This window comes from Mirounga angustirostris, unplaced genomic scaffold (genome assembly GCF_029215605.1).
Source record: "Mirounga angustirostris isolate CCGP_5_RB_7025 unplaced genomic scaffold, mMirAng1.0.hap1 SCAF_9, whole genome shotgun sequence".
Lineage (NCBI taxonomy): Eukaryota > Metazoa > Chordata > Mammalia > Carnivora > Phocidae > Mirounga > Mirounga angustirostris.
The window spans coordinates 129,748,906-129,770,081 of record NW_026991717.1 but is presented as its reverse complement, the minus strand read 5'-3'; the positions used below and the strand labels follow the sequence as shown (position 1 = coordinate 129,770,081).

Genomic DNA, 21,176 nt, shown 5'->3' with positions numbered 1-21,176 from the left:
CTGTCTACAGACCAGGAAAAGGGCCCTCACTCAGAAATGAATTGTCCACCACCTTGATCTTAGACTTCCCAGCCTTCAGAATTATGGAAATAAATTTTATGTCCTTTAAGCCTCCCAGTTTATGGTATTTTGTTACAGCAGCCTGAGAAGACTAAGATATTGTCCTTCCAAAGAATAATCTCCACACCTAGGCAGCAACCTGACCACTGAACATAATGGCCCTGAGCCGCCTGGGTCCCCATGAACATGACTTTTCTGGTTTCCAGGGCAACAACATCCTATAGTGCAAGGCTTCAGTATTACTGTTGTCCAAGTTGGTGTCTTAGTCTGCTCGGGTTCCTACACCAAAATACCACAGACTGTGGCTTAAACAACAGAACTTTATTTTCCCACAGTTTTGGAGGCTGTAAGTCCAAGGTCAAGTGCCAGCATGGCGGGGATCTTGTGAGGACTCTCTTACAGGCTTACAAAGGGTCACCTTCTCACTGTGTCCTCAAAAGGCAGAGCGAGCACAAGCACACCCTGGTGTCTCTTCTATTAAGGGCATTAATCCCACCATGAGGGCCCCACCCTCATGACCACATCTAAACGTAATTATCTCGAAATGCCTCATCTCTAAATACCATCACACTGGGGGTTAGGGCTTCAACATATTAATTTGGGAGGAACACGATTCAGCCCAATGCAAAAAGACTCCAGCCTGAATGGATAATTGTTTCAAGGCTTTCAGTTCTATAAAATTACCTTGGAATGTTTGTATACTTGAATGATGGGCACATAATTATGTAATCTTGAGGAATTTTAGACTGAAGCTAATTTGTGTTTTTGGCAACCCCATATGTAGTTTTTTAAACGTGTTATTGTAAAATATGTGCTTATGCTAAATAAATTTAAACACTGAAAAAGGTTATAAAATGAAAAGTAATAGTCCCCTCTCCAAATCCAGTCAGAAGTTCTGGAATAGTTTGAGTATTTTTCAAGAAACTTTGTTCATATATGTGTAGACATACATGTATGCAAGTTTTTACCATAACATAATCATTCTACACATTTTGATACATGGTTCATTGTTTTTACTCTCAGTGTCTTGACTCTTTCCATATCAGCACAAAGGGTTCTACCCCGTTACTTTTTTATTTCTGCATAGTTTTCTATCAATACATAGACCATAGTTTATTTAACCAGCCCCCTTTTGATGAAGCATTCATTTTTTTTTTGCTATAAAAAAATACTATAAAATCATCCTTGTTCATATTTTCTGAACTTGTATGAAAGCATCCTTAAGGAAAATTCCTACAAATGAAATTGCTGGGCCAAAGAGTATGCACGCTTGGAAATCTCATCAGTAATCGCAAACAGCCTCCAAATGGGTTGTGCCAACATACACTCCCAGCATCAGTGTTCATATGTGAGGTGTGTTCCTCACAACCTTGACAACCCTACATGTCCTGGAACTTCTCCATCTGTGTCAACCTGATTACGTCAAAAAAGGCATCTCATTATTTTAGTTTTTATTTCTTCAATTATGACTGAGGTTAGGCATTTAATACACACCTATTTATATTTCCTTTTCTGTGAACTGCCGATTCATGTCCTTTGCCCATTTTTCTATCCTATCTTTTGTTCTTTTACTATTGGCTTGTGTTATGGGGGCTTGGGTTGGAAACTGCCCTCCTGGGTACAGGAGAGCTGGGGGCAGACGTGTGCCTCAGAGATCCCTGGGCACTGACTCTGTTTTCTCCTTCCAGATTAAACAAGTCTGCTGATGTGACTTAAGTTCAAAATCCAGGCAGTCCTGGTGTTTATAAACATTTCCTTCAGAGGAAAAGTATAGATGGTTTAAGGTCTTCCAGATGGGTCTTACCGAGCCCCAGTATGAAAGGCAGTGGTGTAGCCATGGTGTAGCTGGAATTGGCTGTTGTCTCATCTCTGGGGTGATTTTACTTGCGTGAAGAGGATCAGCAGCCACACTGCAGGCCAGTAGGAAAACAAGGGCTAATGCAAAAGCCACACCACGATTTCGACCCACAACTGCTCTGAGGAAACACCTTGTTTCCATAAGTGTTTACAATCTTGACTAAATGAGAACCTGTATGTTTGTGTTCATGCACATTTGTGTGTGTGTGTGTGTGTGTGTAATTCTCCCACAACCTGGAAACCACCTGAAATTCAGCAACTTTTAAGCAATGTATAGATTGAGGAAATTAAAAGTACTCTTTTGTCTGTCTCAGGTATGGCAAATATTTTCCCCGTTGGAAATTTTTATACTGTTTGTTTTGGTTTTATTTCTATTTGTTTTTATTGAAAATTTAACTTTATAGAACACTTATTTAACTCTATAGAAAATTTAACTTTTATCTTCTCAAATTCAGTCTTTTCTATTATGGCTTTCGACTTTTTATCACACTTAGAAAGGTCTTCCTATTCCAAGTTTATACAAATAATTCATCTGTGTCTTTTTTCTGGAACTTTCATGGTTTTAAATCTGTGAGCCATCTGGCAGTAATAGACTCTTTTAGTATAAGAAATCATTATTCCTCCAGCTCTATTTTTTTTAAATAATCTAATAATCCAATTGGTTAAATAGGCAGTCTTTAGAACATTGTAAATTGTCATATGTATGAACATACATAGACTCTATTTTGCTCCTTTAATCCATTCCTGCATCAGAATTGTTTAAATTATAGTAACTCTAGAATAAATTTTGTTAATGTAGATTTAAAAAATATTTTCAAATCTATAAATGTCACCTCAAGTATATAAATAACTATGGTATCATTTAAGTGATGTTGATAGTGGTTATTTTGGAACAAATTCACAAAACACTATAATTTAAGTTATTTAAAATAAAACTGCAAATAGCTTGAGGTGAATGTTGCAGTGGTTCTCAAACTCTGTTATATGTGAGAAACGCCTAGTGAGCTCAAACATACAAATAATTGCCTGAGTCCTGCCTTCCAGGATATCTGATTCAGTAGGCAGAGGACAGGCCACCCTTCTCAACCTTTCCTAAAGTTACTTGAACACACAGGAAACTTTAAGGACTACTAGAATAATCTCTTCTAGGGTAACATTTCTAATTTCAAATATCTTCAACAAAGAACAGTTCAGAGACCTGCCTTTTGAATGGATAAACAGAATTCCTCAAGAACAATTAAAACCACCACCAAATTTAGCAAGAATAAATCATTTTAAACAATAAGTAATGCACATTAGGCAGGACAACATGTTCGTTTTAAAACGGGAAAACACTGAAAAGATATAAGATCAAAATGAATGTGATAAATAAAAAAGAACATAAAGGAAGAGGCTCCCTCCAGGGAAGTCTGATGTACATACAAAAATCCCTAAGGCATATATGTATTGTAGGCTGCAATGCTAAGGGACAAACTTTACTAAGTAACTCCAAATTTACTGTCACATAAAGAGAAAAGGAATACACTGGAAATCTGTCTTCGTATGGTAAACTTTGGCACAAGGGAAATTAGCAGTTAGGTTCAAGGGGAAATACTGCGTCTCACTACTTTAAATTTGCACTTAGTCCTTGATCATGCTTTCTGTGGATGATAAATTGTTCCCACAACTTGGATGCTTTCTTCTCCACTTTGAGAGCCAACTCCAATTCTACTTTTCTCCCCAAACCTTCCCCTGTAGACTTCTAAAAGGATATGGTCCTTCAAGTCCTGGTCAGACCCTGAGCACGGAAGGATGAAGGGAGCTTTTAAGGGTCTACTCCCTGTCTCAGCCAGAGTGACTATAACAGAAGGTTGGCAGGAATTCTTCCAACCAGCAACCATCAAAGATTCCATAGATGTCTAGCTCTTTCTGCCAGTGCTTTCTGCCTGAGAAGAAGGACTGAAATGGGCAGAAGGTGGAGCTTAAAGGTCAGAGAGCCACCCAGGCACCCCAGTATTAGGCCTGTTTTCTAGTATCAAATGAACTTTAAAAAATTAACGTGGGGGCGCCTGGGTGGCTCAGTCAGTTAAGCGTCTGCCTTCGGCTCAGGTCATGATCCCAGGATCCTGGGAGCAAGCCCCGCATCAGGCTCCCTGCTCAGCGGGAAGCCTGCTTCTCCCTCTCCCACTCCCCCTGCTTATGTTCCCTCTCTTGCTGTGTCTCTCTCTGTCAAATAAGTAAATAAAATCTTTAAAAAATAATAATAATAATAAAAAATTAATGTATTCCTACTTACCAGAAATAGTCAAATAGAAAATACGATAGAAAAAAAGGATTCCATCCACAGTTAAACCTCGGGATGGATCTCTGCAGGAAAGTGTGTAACAGACCGAAAACTGCTATTCTTAGAAAGGCCTGCTTGTAAGGTTGGTCGCTGGCTGGCATCTGAGAAATTGGTGGGTTCCCTATATTGATATAAAACTTCCTGCTGGAGTGGAGGGGGGTGGGAGAGATGAGGTGGCTGGGTGATATACACTGGGGAGGGTATGTGCTATGGTGAGTGCAGTGAATTGTGTAAGACTGATGAATCACAGACCTGTACCCCTGAAACAAGTAATACATATATATGTTAATTAAAAAAGAAAAACTTCCCTCAAATGATAAGAGGGGCTCACACACCTAAACTTTTTGTGTGGTGCGAAAAGCTGATGTGGTGCCTGAATACCTGCTTTATGTCTCGGAGTCTGGGATTTGGGTACATGGTAGGCAGAAGGTGCCCATATGACCAACCCCTAGGAATCACCTTGAGTACCAAGTCTTTCATGAGCTTCCCTGATGGAAAGTGCTTCACACATGTTGTCACAACTTGTTGGAAGAAGTCTAAAGTGTGTCCTGTGTGATTCCACTAGGGGACAACTCCTAGAAGCTTGTGTGCCTGATTTCCTCTGAACTTTGACCCATGTACCTTTTCCCTTTACTGAGTTTGCTTTATAGCCTTTTGGTATAAATCTTAGCTGTGAGGATGACTGAATGCTGAGTCCTGAGTCCTTCTAATCATTGAAACGCAGGGTGGTTTTGGGGACCCCCAATATAACATCTTCATGGAGATAATTATAAAATATTCACTGAAGAAGACCTAAATAAATGGAGAATTTTACCATGATGAAGAGTGGGAAGAAAGGCAGCCCTCCCACCCCCATCATTCATATATTCAATGCAATTCCAATCAATATGCCTGTAGGAATTGTTTTGATTTTTAATGGTTCATGATAAGTCAATCCTAAAATCAATATGGAAGAGCAAAGGGCCAAAAATAACCAGCTGTGAAGAAAAGTAGGTGGTAGAATTTGTCCAACTTGAGATCAGGAATTACTGTAAAGCTATAGTAATTAGGCAGTGGGAAGGGTACCTCAATGGGGCTCTCCATGGAATTTGACAACATGATTCTAAAATTTGTAAGAATAGGTAAAAGCCCAAAATAGACAAAACATTCTTGATAAAGAACCATACCAGGTAGTATGTGAGACTGTAGTAATTAAGATGGTATAATACTGGTACAAGGATAGACAAACAGACCAAAAGAATAGAAAGCCCCCAAAACATATTGACTATATATAGAAAAAAAAAAGTTGATATTTGACATTACAGACCTTGGGAGAAGGATCAATAGATGTGCTGGACAAATAGCTATCTTTTTTTTTTTTTAAGATTTTATTTATTTGAGAGAGAGAAATAGAGCACAAGCAGAGGGTGGGGTTGGGGAGAGGGAGAAGCAGGCTCCCCACTAAGCAGGGAGCCCGACACGGGGCTCGATCCCAGGACCCCAGGATCATGACCCGAGCGGAAGGCAGATGCTCAACTGACTGAGCCACCCAGGCACCCCAGACAAATAGCTATCTGTAGTGGGAAACTCATTTAAATCCCTATCTCATACCATGCTCCTTACTCTTCTGTATGTTTGAAATACATCATAATAAAAACTTAGTTTGACTAAATGCATACACTAAAATCTCTTACTCTGTTAGTAAACCACAGGCCAGTTATCATAATTTTACAAACTGTTCTCCTTGCTAGGATCCCAAGGGCCTATGAACTTACTTAAGTTGCATATAACCTCAATTTCACACCAACTTTTTGAATAATATAAGTCTTACCTCATAGATCCTGGCAATTCCACAAAGTAGGGTTACTTCTCCTGGAAACTTATCTAAGCCTTGTTTGAAAAGATTTAAAGCTGTCACTGGTTGATCCAATGAGATATAAACCTAAAACCAAGATACACTTCAATAAAAGTACTGGTTCTTAAAATAACAGTATTTGTTATGACAAGTTTGTAATTATTGCTTAGTAACAGACTATCTCCTAGATATGACAAGTAAAAAGTTTTCAGAAACGTGGATTTTCAATAGTGATGTTAGTTTTATCTTCACATGTCATATATGAAGCATCCACTCATTTATTCCTTCAATAAACGCTCATTGTAGGCTTGCTATCGCCTTAGAGATTGAGCAGTAACTCAATAAGAAAGGAATGAGGGAAAATCTGTTTAGGATAGAACAGACGGGAGTATGTCTATAAGCGGGCCCAAAGAAACCAATTAGGAGATCGAAGTTGGAGACATAGGAGAAGGAGGGGAGGACCAACGAACAAGAAGGTCTGAGAAAGAGCAGCAGTGGAGAGCCCGTGGAGAAGCTGGTTTTGGAAAAGCGCCCTCGGAAATAGAGGAGGAACAGATTTGTGAGGAATGGGGCCAGGGGGTTGAGAAAGTTAGCACTTGATGGCTTCCACTTAATTAGCAATTAGAACATTAGCATAAATAAATCATATACTTCATGGGAATTTCTAAAATAGGGAATTACAGTTTTACGCATGGAAACATAAGATTATGACATTTTTTCTTCATGATCTTGGATCCTCTATTTCTTTTCAAATAGACTGTGCTTTGAAGAAGGCCCAAATGGATCCACAGAAAAACTGTTTACAGTGTTTAATGCTAAAGTATGAGATTAAAGGGAGAGGTATGGATGAAAATATTTCAACTTTTACTTTATACACCATTGAACTGCTTTTTAAAATACAACAAAATATATCAAGTAATATAAAACATTTAATTTTTAAAAAATTAATCCAATATTTTCAGAAATAATACTGTTCCTCAATCAGATTGATCTCTATTTCATAGCAATTATTCTTTCATATATTAAAGAAAATAAGCAAATTTTACTTTGAGACAGTCATGTAGGCAATAATAGGTTTAAGAAAATCAATTTATGGAAAAATATGTCAAACCATGTATTCAACGAAATAGTTAAAAAGCACATTTTTTTAAAACACCTGGCGATTATCAGTTAAGAAGATGACAGTCAAATAGTGTGACCTGAGTTTTAATTTCAAGGTATCTGAAAAGTTTAAAAATCTACTGTGATGCTTAGAAACTTCTTTAAGAATTTTAGGTTTTATATATAATGTACAGAAGATGGAAAACTACGGTAAACAGATCAAGATTATTTAGCACCGTAAGTTTATAGAGTGTAACTTTCATTTTGTTTCTTTTTTAGTGTGCAAATTCTTAATAAAGCCATATTTAGGAAGTAGTGGCATTTCTGTTTATAGCTCTTCTTTTCAACCCCCTTTCGCACACTTTTTAATTTTGAAAAATTAGTCAAGATACAGCAATATGATGTCCTAACCAGCACTTCATCAGATGCTTCAGGTAGCCCTGGCGAGGGCCAAGAAGTAACTTTTTCTGAAAATTCTGGTGGCCCTTCACTTCCGCTGTGGTTGTGGGGGGCAGTATGGGACAGTGAGGAGGAAGACCTGCGTTGGAGTGCTGGCTCTGAACAGCCAAGTGACCCTGAAAATCCTACTTAGCCTCTTTAAGTCTCCACTGTCCTAAGAGTACAAAGGAAATGTAACAAATCTACCTTGCGGGGTGGCTATGAGGCTTAAATTCACCTGTGGGTAGAACAGACCGGATATAATACCTTCTCCTGAATAGGTGTTCAATCAAGGGGAAATACTGTCTTTGTTATTATGGCAGAGCCAAGAAGCCAAAGACCTACATAAAAACAACTCCGGTTCTCTACAGTCTGCTTAGGTGGGAGACAGGCATGCTGTAGAAAAGAAGGCCTCTCTGGGGCCCGTTACCCACGGGGATGGTAATAAGCCCGTGGCAGTTTCTTCTGCTCTAATGGGCAATCTTTCAAAGGGGTTTTCTTCTTTTTCGTGGCAATCAATTTCTCCTGAGACAGTTACCCTCCATATGTTCTCACTTTTCCACTCGCTATAAAGAAAAATAAGTCTGAGCACATTAACTTGCCAACTATTCCTGAAGAAACTGGCGACTCTCCGTATATATTGGCCAGAATTTGAACATTTATTTTGAGAAGACAGATTTCACTCCAGGCAAGAATACTTACTTACTTTTGCCAAGTAGAGAAATGTATCTACCATTTCCTGCTGCTTCAGGGCTGATTTAAACTGTTTTTCTGCTTCACGATACATTCCTAACCTAAGAACAGCCATTTTAAAAATGAGACATTCAACTTAAAAATAAATACTACAGCACTTATTCACACACTGAGGATATGAATAGAGACAAATCACATTTCTATCTCCAAGAGTAAGCATGTACTAAAGAAGCTAATGTCATACACACATAGAAATTATTATCAGCATCATGTTGATCTAGTTGAGCACAAAGTTGCCTATTTCCCATGTTCACTGTCCATGTAAGCCTCCAGTGGTGTGTCACAAGTCTGTCTGCAGCCTGGACACAGCAGGACTAAGAGAGCTGCCATCGAGCCAGGGCGCATCAGTTTACCACCCAAAGAGCTTATAATCAGCTGGACATACAACAGGTGACCTGAGTAAACACTCTGGGTCTCCATTTTCTTGGAAGAACTTAGGGATGGCATTTCTTTGAAAACATCATTTACTCTGAGACAAAGGCCCATTTTTTTTTTAAAACATTTTATTTATTTGACAGAGAGAGAGAGACAGCGAGAGAGGGAACACAAGCAGGGGAGAGAGGGAGAGGGAGAAGCAGGTTTCCCGATGAGCAGGGAGCCTGATGCAGGACTCGATCCCAGGACCCTGAGATCATGACCTGAGCCGAAGGCAGACGCTTAACGACTGAGCCACCCAGGCGCCCCAACAAAGGCCCATTTTTAAAGCCCTTTTTAAACAGTTTCGATGTAAGTAGTAATTGCTTCTTGGGTGATATAGTTTTACCATTTTATGATTCTAGAAACATTTTCTTTTCCTTTTTTATCTTCGTATCTGATACAGACTGTCCTAGTCTACAGATTTGAGAGTTGTTCCTTGCCTAACTACAACTGTCCTGATATCAGCCCCATTTCTTCTGCCCAGGGACCATTTTATTACTACTGATTCAATCATTAGAGCATTAAAGCTCAGTCAGTCATTAAAGCACACGTCAGCCTGTTCTAGATCTGTCGGGTTTTCTCCTAACTACTCATCCCTAGCCAGCTAAGAGCTGCTTAGGCACTTGATGATGCTTTCATTTTGTGAAATGAGTATTTCACAGGATGTTCCACTGTGCTACTTTCATTCGGAGACTTGACAGAAGAACTCTGACCTTCTAGCTGGTTGTCTAAGCCTCGAGCACTGGTGTGGCGACACCCGAGCAGCTGTAGGGAGATGTAGGATTAATGGGGTTAAAAGGGACCCCCCAAACTACCCTAAAGTTAGAATGTGTGAAATGGCAGAAGCCCCCCCCGCCAAAGCTCCCACAACTTTTACCAGGAGTACTCACAAAATGTTATCAAAGAACTCTCAAGTTCTGAAAAACAGCATAGTTCTATATAAAGCTTCAACTGAGCATTCAAATCTTAAGCATGTGGCTGAAGTTCAGCCACACTTAATTATCCATGAGAGTCTGTGTATTTTTATCTACTATGATGTCTCTTCCCAAAAATGATTTAAAAGGGATTACAATATAATCCTATAAGATACATATAAAACAATAATATGAAAACAAATAGATTTTTTTAAACAATGGTGATGGAAAGATAAACAAATTAAAAAAACAAAAAAGAGCAATCAAAGCCATTTAGCTACCCTGGAAACCAAAGGAAGGAAGGATGGGTCATACATTTTTTTATTACTGCATCCTCAAGAGATAACTTCTTCTAATACTATCAAAAAGGAATAACCACATGGGTTCTTCTGCAAAGGAATTAAGTGGGCCACGTACAAAGAAAGTCTAGGAATAAGGAAAATATCAGTCAAGTTCATGAATACAAGCCAATATCAGAGAGTCAAAGTCCCAAGATAACCCCACCGACTGCCAACTTTTTCTCTCCAATTTAATTCAGTAAATATCGTCAAGCACCAACGCATGCACATTTCATGAAGCAAAAATGAAGATCACAAACATGTCCTAAAGGCACCAATAAGAATGGAACAAAACATGTTCACAAATAAATGGAAACATATTATGGCTAATAAGAAAAAAAAAAGTGCTTTGAGAGCACAGAGGAGGAGTGAACCAAGATAGTTTCAGGGAGGAAGTGACAGGCAAGATTTTGAGAGCTAGACAGGGTGGGGTGGGGGGTGTACATCTCAGATGGAAGCAAACTATCTGCACAGACACACAGCAGAGTGCACAGCATGGGAGGGGAATGCTGAGTTGTTTGGTTTAACTGGAAAGAAGGACACAATAAGTAATGGGAGAAGGGAGTGAGAGGGGCAAGCATGGACTGGGACAAGATCAGACATGCCACACTTAAAATGCAGACTTTATCCTAGAGGTAGTGGAGATTAGTCAAAGAATTCAACAGGAGCTGTTTTTTCATAACAGTTATTCTGATGGTAGTATATAAGAAGGATTTGGGAGGGGGGCAGAGAACCCAGATAAGAAGCTAATGGAACAATTCACAATTCAAAAAAACCGAAAGTCAGAATTCAGGCATTGGAGTGGGAATGGGGCAGTAGGGAGCTACTGTAGACAAAGAACTGGCAGGATTTACCAGTCAGGAGCAAGAGACACAAGTCAATTGGGGCTCCATCCTTGACCTCTCCAGTCCAAGTTAGGAGCTCTTTCTCTGAGCTTCCTGCACTTGCTTCTATCACAGTGGGAGCCATGCTTATGATGGTTTACTGTCCTCTCTCCCCCATTGGACTGTAAACCATATGAAGGAAGGACTATCTAATAAATATTTGTAACCCCTGTGCCTGGCTCGTTAAATAGTTTAGTGAGTCAGTGAATGCAGGAGTGCTGAGCACATACTAAAGATGAGTGGCTATTAAGGGACAGAGGAGAACAGTGATTAATATGGCAAGGTACACTCATTTAAATGCCATCTTATACAGATGGCAGAAGGAATGCAAATTGTGCTTTTCTTTAATTATTAAAGATTTCTTAAGATTTGTTTAGAAGCTCAGATTTCAAGCTTGCCTTCAGAAATTATATTCATAAAAGTTTAATGGTATAATGCTATAAAATTACCTTTTAGTAGAAACTACTTCCTCAGCCTAACAGAAAAAACACTTAAGTTCTATGTAAAATATCTAAGTGGAAAGTAGTCTTAATTTCAACCAAAAAAGAATAAGCATCCTTTTCATTCCATTTATATATTTCCTTTTCCTCACAGTGTTTGATAAGTAAAGTTCATAAGTACTAAAGGATGCTGACAGTAACTGGTCTACCTTGTTTTGAATACTAAAAGATGTATTTATATTTATAAAATACAATTGCCCATTTGTCTCTATTTTTCAAATGCTCCAAATGCATTTCAATACCAGGCAACACGTTTTAGATCTCATTTACTAGTTGCTGTATAATATTCATAAAATTAATTACAACTTTTCTGACCTCTCAATTAATTTGCTTAAAAATGTGTTTAAGGGCGCCTGGGTGGCTCAGTCAGTTAGGCATCTGACTCTTGATTTCAGCTCAGGTCATGGTCTCAGGGTCATGAGATCGAGCCCTGTGTGGGGCTCCATGCTCAGTGGGAAATCTACTTGAAGAGTCTCACCCTCTGCCCCACCCCCGCTTGCGTGTGCACTCTCCCTACCTCCAAAAAAATGTGTTTAAACATTAAGTGAATTAATATAAGAATATTCAGATCCTAGAGAAACACTAGAATTGTGTAAGTAGTAAGAGAACTGGCATCAGAAAGCTGAGCTCAAATTCTTGTTCTGCCACTTACAGGCTGTGTGACTTTGGACTAGTCACTTTATCTTTCTGAGGCTCAATTTTTCTCATCTGGACAAAGAGCTAATGATAATAGCAACTACCTCCAGGTGCTATGAGATTTAAGTGAGACAATGTAACATGTGGACAAGGAAGCTCTCAGCTGGGAAGCACTTTACGGATGGGAGGCATCAGGGGACATAAAAAGACTTGAGAGCTGGAGAAGAGGAATGGGAGTCAACAGACTCAGATCCAACAGGTCCGTTACTAACTAGTCTTTCACTAAGTAGTTCCTGATGCAAATCCCAGGCTCTCTCTGGCCTCAGCTTCCTCATCTGAAAAGGGGTGTTGGATCTGATGGTCTCAGAGTTTCCTATGCCCAGCACTACCATTTTATTATTCCAAAGGTATCAGTTCTTAGTGCTACCATGTTTAAATGCTTTCTCACCTAAATCAAAGACATAGTTCTCATTTCTTCCCAAGGAAATCGACCCAGAAAAAAAGTAACGATCAGGGTTGAGACTCTAAAATATGCCACCATGTCTAAGCCCTTCACAAATACTCAAAATTTTACCTGTAGTAACATTTTCCAATCTGCACTTTCCACCACCAGTCCTTGTACTGAGAGTGCTCTGTGGAAAGGGCAGCCAAGTCCAAAGCCTTTGAAAACAATTCATTTTGGATTAGGATTTTCTTTTCGAACAATGAACAGAAACAATAAATAATGAAATAAACCGTATAATTAGCATCAATCAAAACATGCATTAGAAATCAGACAGAAACTCAAGTTGCTCATGTTTCCAGATGGCTCCACCAATTTTCCCTAAATAATCAGTTCCAGACCAGAGGGCTGGCAGCAGATGAATAGTAAAAACGGATCAAAGAAAAGCAGATGTACAATATATTAGAATACAATTTTAATATACAAGGCCCAAAATGGATATTAAAAAATCCCCTAAGTTGTATGCTCTCCCCACCCTTTATCTACCGTCCAATGATTCAAAGTGCCTCTAAACTCAGTGGCAGCCAAGCCTTTGGTGTGTCAGCCAGGAACAACTGCAGGCCCCACTTGAAGACAGATGTAGAGAAATAGAGAAAGAGCAAGTAAGCAGAGAGAAGGAGGTCTAGAGAACAGGATCATGAAGCGTCAAAAGAGCAAAGGCACTTGGATATCCATTGTCTTCCACCACCACTATTCTATCATTCTGACCCCAGCTCACATCTAGTGATGCTGAGGGTCAGACTCGCCTTTGCTGCAGACTGAAAAAGATCTTCTGAGCTGCTTTCTTATTTTACATGTGTTTATCCCTTTCTCTCTAATGTCTTCTAGTCTGTTCTTTCTAGTGTTTATTCGAGATCAGACATGAGATGACTAAATAGGAATTAGGATTTTATACAGAAGAAGTGGAAACCTTTTGGACAAAAAGGAAAGCAATCCATCTTTACACAAATTTGAAGTTCAGGTGAAGATCTGGTGAATAAAAACTCGGGTTATTAGTTAAAAGAGAATTCTCATGTTTTATTATATTTATTCTTTCTCTCAAGGTTAGAAAGCTCTTATTTTTTAGCCAATGTTAGTATAACCATGATATCCAATAGTTAAAGTAACTCTCAGATTTCAGTTCTATTAGCTCAGAATATATCCCATATTACTGTCCATGTCTTAATATGAACTCTTTCCTGAAATGCAAGCCAGATGAGTTCCTTCAATCTCCTACTGCAGAATTAATAACTTTTCCTTGTGTTTCCCCATCTCTTCTTGCTCCAGGGGAGACTTCTAAATATGCAAACTCCTTATAAAGAGGTGATGTCACCACACTGATGTTCTAATGGACCTGAAAAAATCAACACCTCTATTTGAAAGCTATGGGAATTAAAAACAAGCCACACACTACTTTCATATGCTTATTTTCCTTTTTCCCCAAGCCAGAAATAAAAGTGGAAGCAAAAAAATGCGGGGAAAAAGTATAACTTTCATTAGCATTATATCTGAAAATACTGGAAAACCATATTTTCGAACAGCTCAATTCAGGACTGCATTGTAAATATCTGAACATATTAATTTTAACTTAATATTTATAAAGAACTCTTCCAGCAGATAGATCATATTCACTCTCCTATTTAATATAACAGACCTTCTAGTTTTCAGAAAAATATGTCACTCTAAATTTGTCACATATTCTAATTGCCCAAGGTTAGATTTAGCACTTATTACAGGCTGCCGATTTTGCTTATGGTCCTAAAACAAGTCTTCCTACGTAAGACGCTATGTTTGTGCTGAACTGATTAAGGAAATTACCATGAATTGTTGATATAGAATAAAAATTGTAAAAAAAGATATACATTTTAGTGATCATTCATCATATGAACACTGAGGATTCACTAGACAAAACTATTTGTGACCATTTCAAATGGGCCTTAAGTTCCCTGAGGACAGGCACCCCTTCTTACACATCTCTGTTGTTCTGATATGTATCTATGCTGTTAAGAGGCACTCAGGAATGATGTGTTGATTGAATTAATTCTACTCCTTATTTCTGACTTATATTGAAAATAACTTAAGAGCCAAACAAAACTGTCATAGTAATAAGATTCATAATGAAAAGCTATTAACATTTTAAAATGTTAAAGTAATGACAGATGTATATTTCTTTAAAGTCTTTTCCAATGTTTAAAAATAAATGACTACATAATATTTAAGAATCTTTGAATGATTTAATCAATCTAATATCTAGATATTAATGAAGGCCTAGAATGTCATATAAAAGCCATAAGTTTACAAAAGTCCATAAGGAGAGGGGACCTTGGCAGATCTAGACTACATAATGTTTGTGAATACACCCAACCGAGTGTCCCAGTGTATTTCTAAGTATCAGTGCTCCCACCACTAATATTTTTTAAAAACCAGCCATCCTTTAGCTGTTGTTATAGCTGCAACAACTTTAGGATGATTAAGGAGCGTATGGAAATGAAGATCCCAGAATCAGCCCACATGCCACTTCAATTTTGCCAGTGTTGCCAATATCACCCCAAAAGGCACAAGTGAGGAGGGAAGAGAGTTAATAAGAACTCAAAGGCAGAAGTACAGTTTTCCATAAATTAACTTTACTTATCACTTCAGAATATTCTCTCTAGTTACCTACAGTATCCTCCAGATTTGTCGGTAGACAAATACAGAATCACCACCCCACATGGCACTTAGTTTTGTTAATATTGCCCACACAAATGGAAAAAGCATTAGGAATGGAAAGACAGAAGTATAGTTTTCCATGGAAGATCAATTTCATTCTTAACATTTAAGTACGACTTCACAGTACCCTCCCTATTTGTCAATAATATTCTCTGTATCTGTGTGAAATAGTTTATTGAAAAAGAAATTTGGAGGCCACGTAACTAATACAAATTACCTCTGATTTCTTCAACATGTTAAAAAGACAATTTCTCTTTTCTTTTCCAGCTACAGTTGTAAAACATAGTTTGGAAAAAAAGGTATAAAAAATGCACAAATGCACGCTTTCTGCTCATTACCTAAATCCTTCTTCCATTGAGAAAATAACATTTGTGGTAAAAATCTAAAATGACATCTTAATGGAACAAGCTGATCCATAATAGAACTTTAATGTGATGAGCCCATAACAGAGTAAAAAAACAGATACAGGGCATCTGTCCTACTCGATACTGCTCACATCCATCACAGCACCAATACACAGGCGCTCAATAATTCCTTGTTTAAAGAATAAGCCAATCAATAAATTAATAAAAGGAAAACAGAGGAATGAACAATTCGTGCTTTTTACTAAATAAAAACAAAAATTGCTTAATTTCATGTTCTATAAAATATGTGTAAGCAGATGAAAACAACAAGAAGCATACAATTACAAACATTTAAATTTATCACTGCTCCTAATCCGTAGCTAAACTTATAAATGAAAAGTTGCTATAACATTATTGAAAATTTTGGGAAAAAATGGATAAAATTTTGGTAAAATTGGATAATTTCCATTAGTGCCATGAAGAATAGCTTTTTTATTTACTGTTGTAATGTAAGCTGTTGGCAGGATGTAGGCATTTAACAAATATTTGTAGAATTAATAGATGTCAACCCTGTAATATTTTTATTTCCGTTTGTTGGTAATACCTTCTAGTACATGTGATAATTCAATTTAACGTACGTGCTAAAGGGTATACTTTGTTGGCTTAACATTATAAACACTTTTCTGTTTCTGCCTAATTTTTATAATTATGATTTTTAATGGCTGCATAAAAGCCCGGCATGCAGCGTATTATAATTTACTAAGCTCGTGTTCTGTCATTGAACATATAGGTTATCGTCCAGTTTGCTTTGCTACTATGACCAATGCTACAGTGAACATCTTTGCAAATATAGCACTTGTTTGTGAAATTTCTTGAGAAGGGAAATTACAGAAACAAATGGAATAAGTATGTTTATAGCTATCTGTTTTATATTATCATACTCTTTTCCAAAATATTATACCATTTAAAATATCATCTAAAATATATCAGTATAACAATTACTCTACTCTCTCCCGGCATTCTCCCTAAATTTCATAAATGCAAAATTGCAAGTCCAAAATTTCTTTCGTTTACATTTTTCTGTTAGAAAGTGCATCTCTAATGTGCTTGTTTACTGGCATTTTCTCTAGTGTAAATTTTCTGTTACTGGATCATTTCCATTTCCATAAAACATTTCCTGACAAAGTCAGATAAGCTTTTTCCTATTTAACAAACACTAACGTTTTTAAATCGTGCTCATGTACATAATTCACCCTTCCGTTGTCCTTCTATGTTTCGTTTTGTTTTGTTTCTGTTCACTGTGCAGAGATATATATGAATCAATAAGTCTTTATCCTTTGTGATTGCTTCATAAATGCAACCAAATCTGTGAACTATTCTATTGCTTACTGGTTTAATTTTTTTAAAAATTCTTCACTAATCAAATGTCTGTAAGAAAGTCTTTAAACAAATCTTCTCAACAGTGTTGTTTAATGAAGCATAAGGATCTATTTCAAGAAGAGTCAAAAATTGCAAACAATGTTGCCTGGTTTTGGAGTATTAAAGAGTCTTTCACTGTTCCTAAGAATAAAAATATAAAATTTGTAGGTGGGGACTTTAGCTCTCAAACAGAATTTTGTATCACTTCCTTGCTACTGAGATCTATTTGACAATCATTTTTGCTGTGCCTTTTCTCTTAATTTGTGGACTTCCTCCATTAAGCCAGGAGACACACTCCCTCCTATTCATTTGTTACACACAGCTCTGGCCTTCAAGTCCTGTTCATGCTCCCAGCTCTATTTTCCTACATTAGAAGGCCTAGCATTCCAGCCTTCTATTAATCATTGCCTTTCAAACCATATTCTTCAGCAGTAGTTCCCAATCCTGGCTGAAAACTCACATTGCCTGTGGAGCTTTTATTAACAACAGATTTACCAGACATACCCATGGGGATTCTGACTCAGGAAGTCAAGCACGGATCCAGAAATCCATTATTTTAAAATTCACCAGGTGATGCAGAAACAGTAGGATTTAGGAACTACTCAAGAGCCCTAGGCTTTGAGGGGCTGAAGCTCACGTGGTGGAGGAGTAAGGAGGAGTCCTGGTGGGTGTGTTCTTGGTCTGCTACATCTGCTTAAATTCAAGCAGCCCTGCTTTTGTCTGTTTTATACAGCAGGGTCTGCATGAGATGTCATTTGAAGAGAAAGGTTGTGCTGCTTAAAGAAAAAATTTGAAAGTCACTGCTCTATTTGTTTAACGTTTTCAAATTTTAAGATTTTAAGATGTTCACATATTTTTTTCAATCAATGAATACGAAGAACAGTGAAAGCATTCTAAAATACTCACATAATACGTAAAGGTTAAAGTCTGTTAGACTCTTTAGAGTCCTTAGAATCTTTAGTATATAAGTTCAGTTAGTGCAGAGAATAAATCCTATTTTATTTCAATGTGGTTCCTATTCCTCAACCCCATTATATCAATGCCACGATGTAGAGCGACATCCTCAAGATGAATCTATTGATAAAGACACCATCACCATGATCTACAAACAGTGTACAATCTGTCTACTTTCTGAACCCATTGTCTGCAACTCCTCCCCTCACAGACCTCATTCCAGCCACCCTGGCCTCCTTACTGTTTCTTGAGCAATCCAAGCGTGCCTCCACTCAGGGCCTTTGCAGTTAAAGTTCTCTCTGACTTACATATTCTTCCTACACGAGACTGTAGGGTCCGCCCCCCTTTGTTAGGTCTCTGTTTAAGTGTCTTTTCGGAGTGGATTTCGCTGACCACCTTCCACCCCATCCAAAATAGCATCTTCCCCTGTAGCACTGTCCAATCCCCTGCCTGGTTTCCTGCTCTGTTGCTCTCATAGTACTTATTATCCCATGACACGTGATGTGTTTCTAAATTTGCTAGTTGTCTCTATTCCTTGCACAACCAGGATATGATCTCCAAAAGGGCAGAGATTTTGTCTGCCTGCTTCACTCTGTGATCTCAAGGCCTTAGAACAGTGGCTGGCACACTGTCTTGGCTCAGACATTTTTAGATGAAAGAATACATGTCTCTTCAATAAATGAACTAATCCTCAAAAAGTCAAGATACATGAAGAGGGCACATTCTGCATGGAGCACTGGGTGTTATATGCAAACAATGAATCATGGAATACTACATCAAAAACTAATGATGTAATGTATGGTGATTAACATAACATAATAAAAAAAAAGTCAAGATACAGCTTTATGCTATGTAGAGATTGACTCCTTTATTTGGATGTTTCTTTATAAGGACAGTTTAACTACATGATTTTACATGTCACATTGAAAGCCTCTGCCCACCTTTATATTAAGTGAAAATGGCCTAAACCCACTTACTTACAGAAATAGGCATGATTTCTGCTCCAACCTGGGTTTCCTCTCTTCCCTACATGGCCACATGCACTAGCACTTCGTGACAGACAACTTCCACATTGTGTGTATGGGGTGCAGGCTCTCACCAACAGTTAGTACCACATCTTCCAAGACGTGCAGTGGTATTTCCACTTGGATAGTCTGTCACAATTTCAAACTCAAAATGCCTTCAAGTGAATTACCCAGCTTCCGTAGAAACTGACTACTTCCTTCCTTAATTATCCCATTTCTGTTAGTAAAACAATCCTTCTCATAGCACCTTTAGGAGGCAGATTTAATGTGTGTCCTTTCTCTGTCCTCCACATCTAATCTATCATCATGTTCCACCACTTTGTTCTTTAGATTTTTTTTTAATTTATCTGAGAGAGAGAATGGGAGACAGAGAGCATGAGAGGGGGAGGATCAGAGGGAGAAGCAGACTCTCCGCCGAGCAGGGAGCCCGATGCGGGACTCGATCCCGGGACTCCAGGATCATGACCTGAGCCGAAGGCAGTTGCTTAACCAACTGAGCCACCCAGGCGCCCCCACCACTTTGTTCTTTAAAATGTCTCTTTGGGAGTGTCTGGGTGGCTCAGATGGTTAAGCATCTGCCTTCGGCTCAGGTCATGATTCCGGGGTCCTGGGATCGAGCCCCACATCGGGCTCCTGGCTCAGCGGGGAGTCTGCTTCTCCTTCTCCCTCTGCCTCTCTCCCTGCTCATGCTCTCTCTCCTGTATCTCTGTGTCTCAAATGAATGAATAAAATCTTTAAAAAATAAATAAATAAATAAATAAAAATAAAATGTCTCTTTGATGCTCCCATTTCTTAGTAGATGGACAATTTATTTCTCACTTCATACCTTGCTCATGTTTTTACACTTTTTTACATTTATTTTCCCTCCTTCCCCCCAAAAATCTGACTGACTTTGTGGCTCTTTACTAATATCACCCCTTTGGGTTTTTTTCCCTTTGCTACCTGTTGACAATTTCACAGCTTGGCAATTGCTGCTTTGTTTCATTATGCCAATTTTATTTTCTCAGCTAGATTGCATGGCTTATAGAGTCAGGAAAAAAAAATATTTTTATTAGTTGTCCTAGCACATAGCACAGTGGTTGACACATAGAAAACACAACTGAGGAAAACGTTTTTATTTTCCTGAATATTTAACATATGGTTATAAAGCTTTTTCCCTAAACTAATAAGAAAATGAGGAAAAATACTATCATCAGACACTGCAGAATTAACTACGTTCAATTTGACAGAATTTGTGAGGTAACTGGTCATTTGCATATTGCATGTAAAAAGTGAAACAAATGAAGTCATATGCATATACCCTTAAAACTCTGCCAAGAAGCTACCAAAATGATTGAATATTACTGAAGCTGGGTGATGGGTGATACTGGCACTTTATATCATTCTCTCTACTTGTGTGTGTTTGAATTTTTCTATCATAAAATGTTGAAGGAGGGGGAAGGAGGGCATTACAAAGAAACCAGAAATACTCATATGAGTAAACCTATAATAATACGCTATTAGACTACAGGAAAGCAATGGATCAACAATGCCAATTATTAGGATGAAAAATAACCTGTAGCACAAGCACATTATGCAATATTCTCAATTATCTGTATCTTGCTCTTCAATGGATATCTACATACTCTATGGACCAGGCACAGTCCTTACCACTTCTATATTTATAACAAATTTTCCTATTGAAACTGACAGTGGATTTGAAAGTATTAGTAATGCTCCAATTTTTAATAATTCCCTCTGTTTATAAGGTAAGAAATAGAACATTTCAGAATCAAAATCCCCAAAGTCAGGAAAATCACAACAAGAGAAAACAGCATGAATTCAAAACTTACAGTCTTAACATCATTTTCATGATGAAAGATATATTCAAACAAAGCCTATGAAGAAAAAAAATGCCAAAAATACATTAGATTTTATTTTAACAAAAGCACTCTATTGTTATATCAAAACTGAGAGACCATTTTGACAGCAGCTGGGTTGAACCAAAATAAGAAGGTACTTTCAAAGTACCTTTATAAGTAAATGGTCTATCCATTATCTGTTACAATCACCATTTTAAAATACAGCAATTTATACCTGATTCCTGTTTTTATAGAATACAAACTGGAAAACTCAAAGAACTAAACAGTGTTTTTCATATTACACATACTATTTTACTAGAAAGAGACAAATGAAAAGACCAACTTTGG

General features: G+C 37.8%; 1 protein-coding gene across 4 annotated transcripts in view; it reads right to left on the bottom strand.

Annotated features, from left to right (window-relative positions):
- The window catches only part of TTC8 (tetratricopeptide repeat domain 8), a 51,987-nt gene that overhangs the window by 8,931 nt on the left and 21,880 nt on the right, over positions 1–21,176 (bottom strand). For 3 of the 4 annotated variants that reach the window (XM_045901382.2, XM_064571462.1, XM_045901383.2), the window contains 4 exons: positions 20,820–20,864; positions 12,630–12,715; positions 8,320–8,407; positions 6,051–6,161 (listed from right to left, as the gene is read on the bottom strand). In XM_045901382.2, coding sequence (XP_045757338.1) covers positions 6,051–6,161; positions 8,320–8,407; positions 12,630–12,715; positions 20,820–20,864 — 330 coding nt within the window. Of the gene's footprint in view, positions 1–6,050; positions 6,162–8,319; positions 8,408–12,629; positions 12,722–18,010; positions 18,083–20,819; positions 20,865–21,176 lie in introns of all 4 variants that reach the window. The other variant, XM_045901384.2, reaches the window with a different exon arrangement.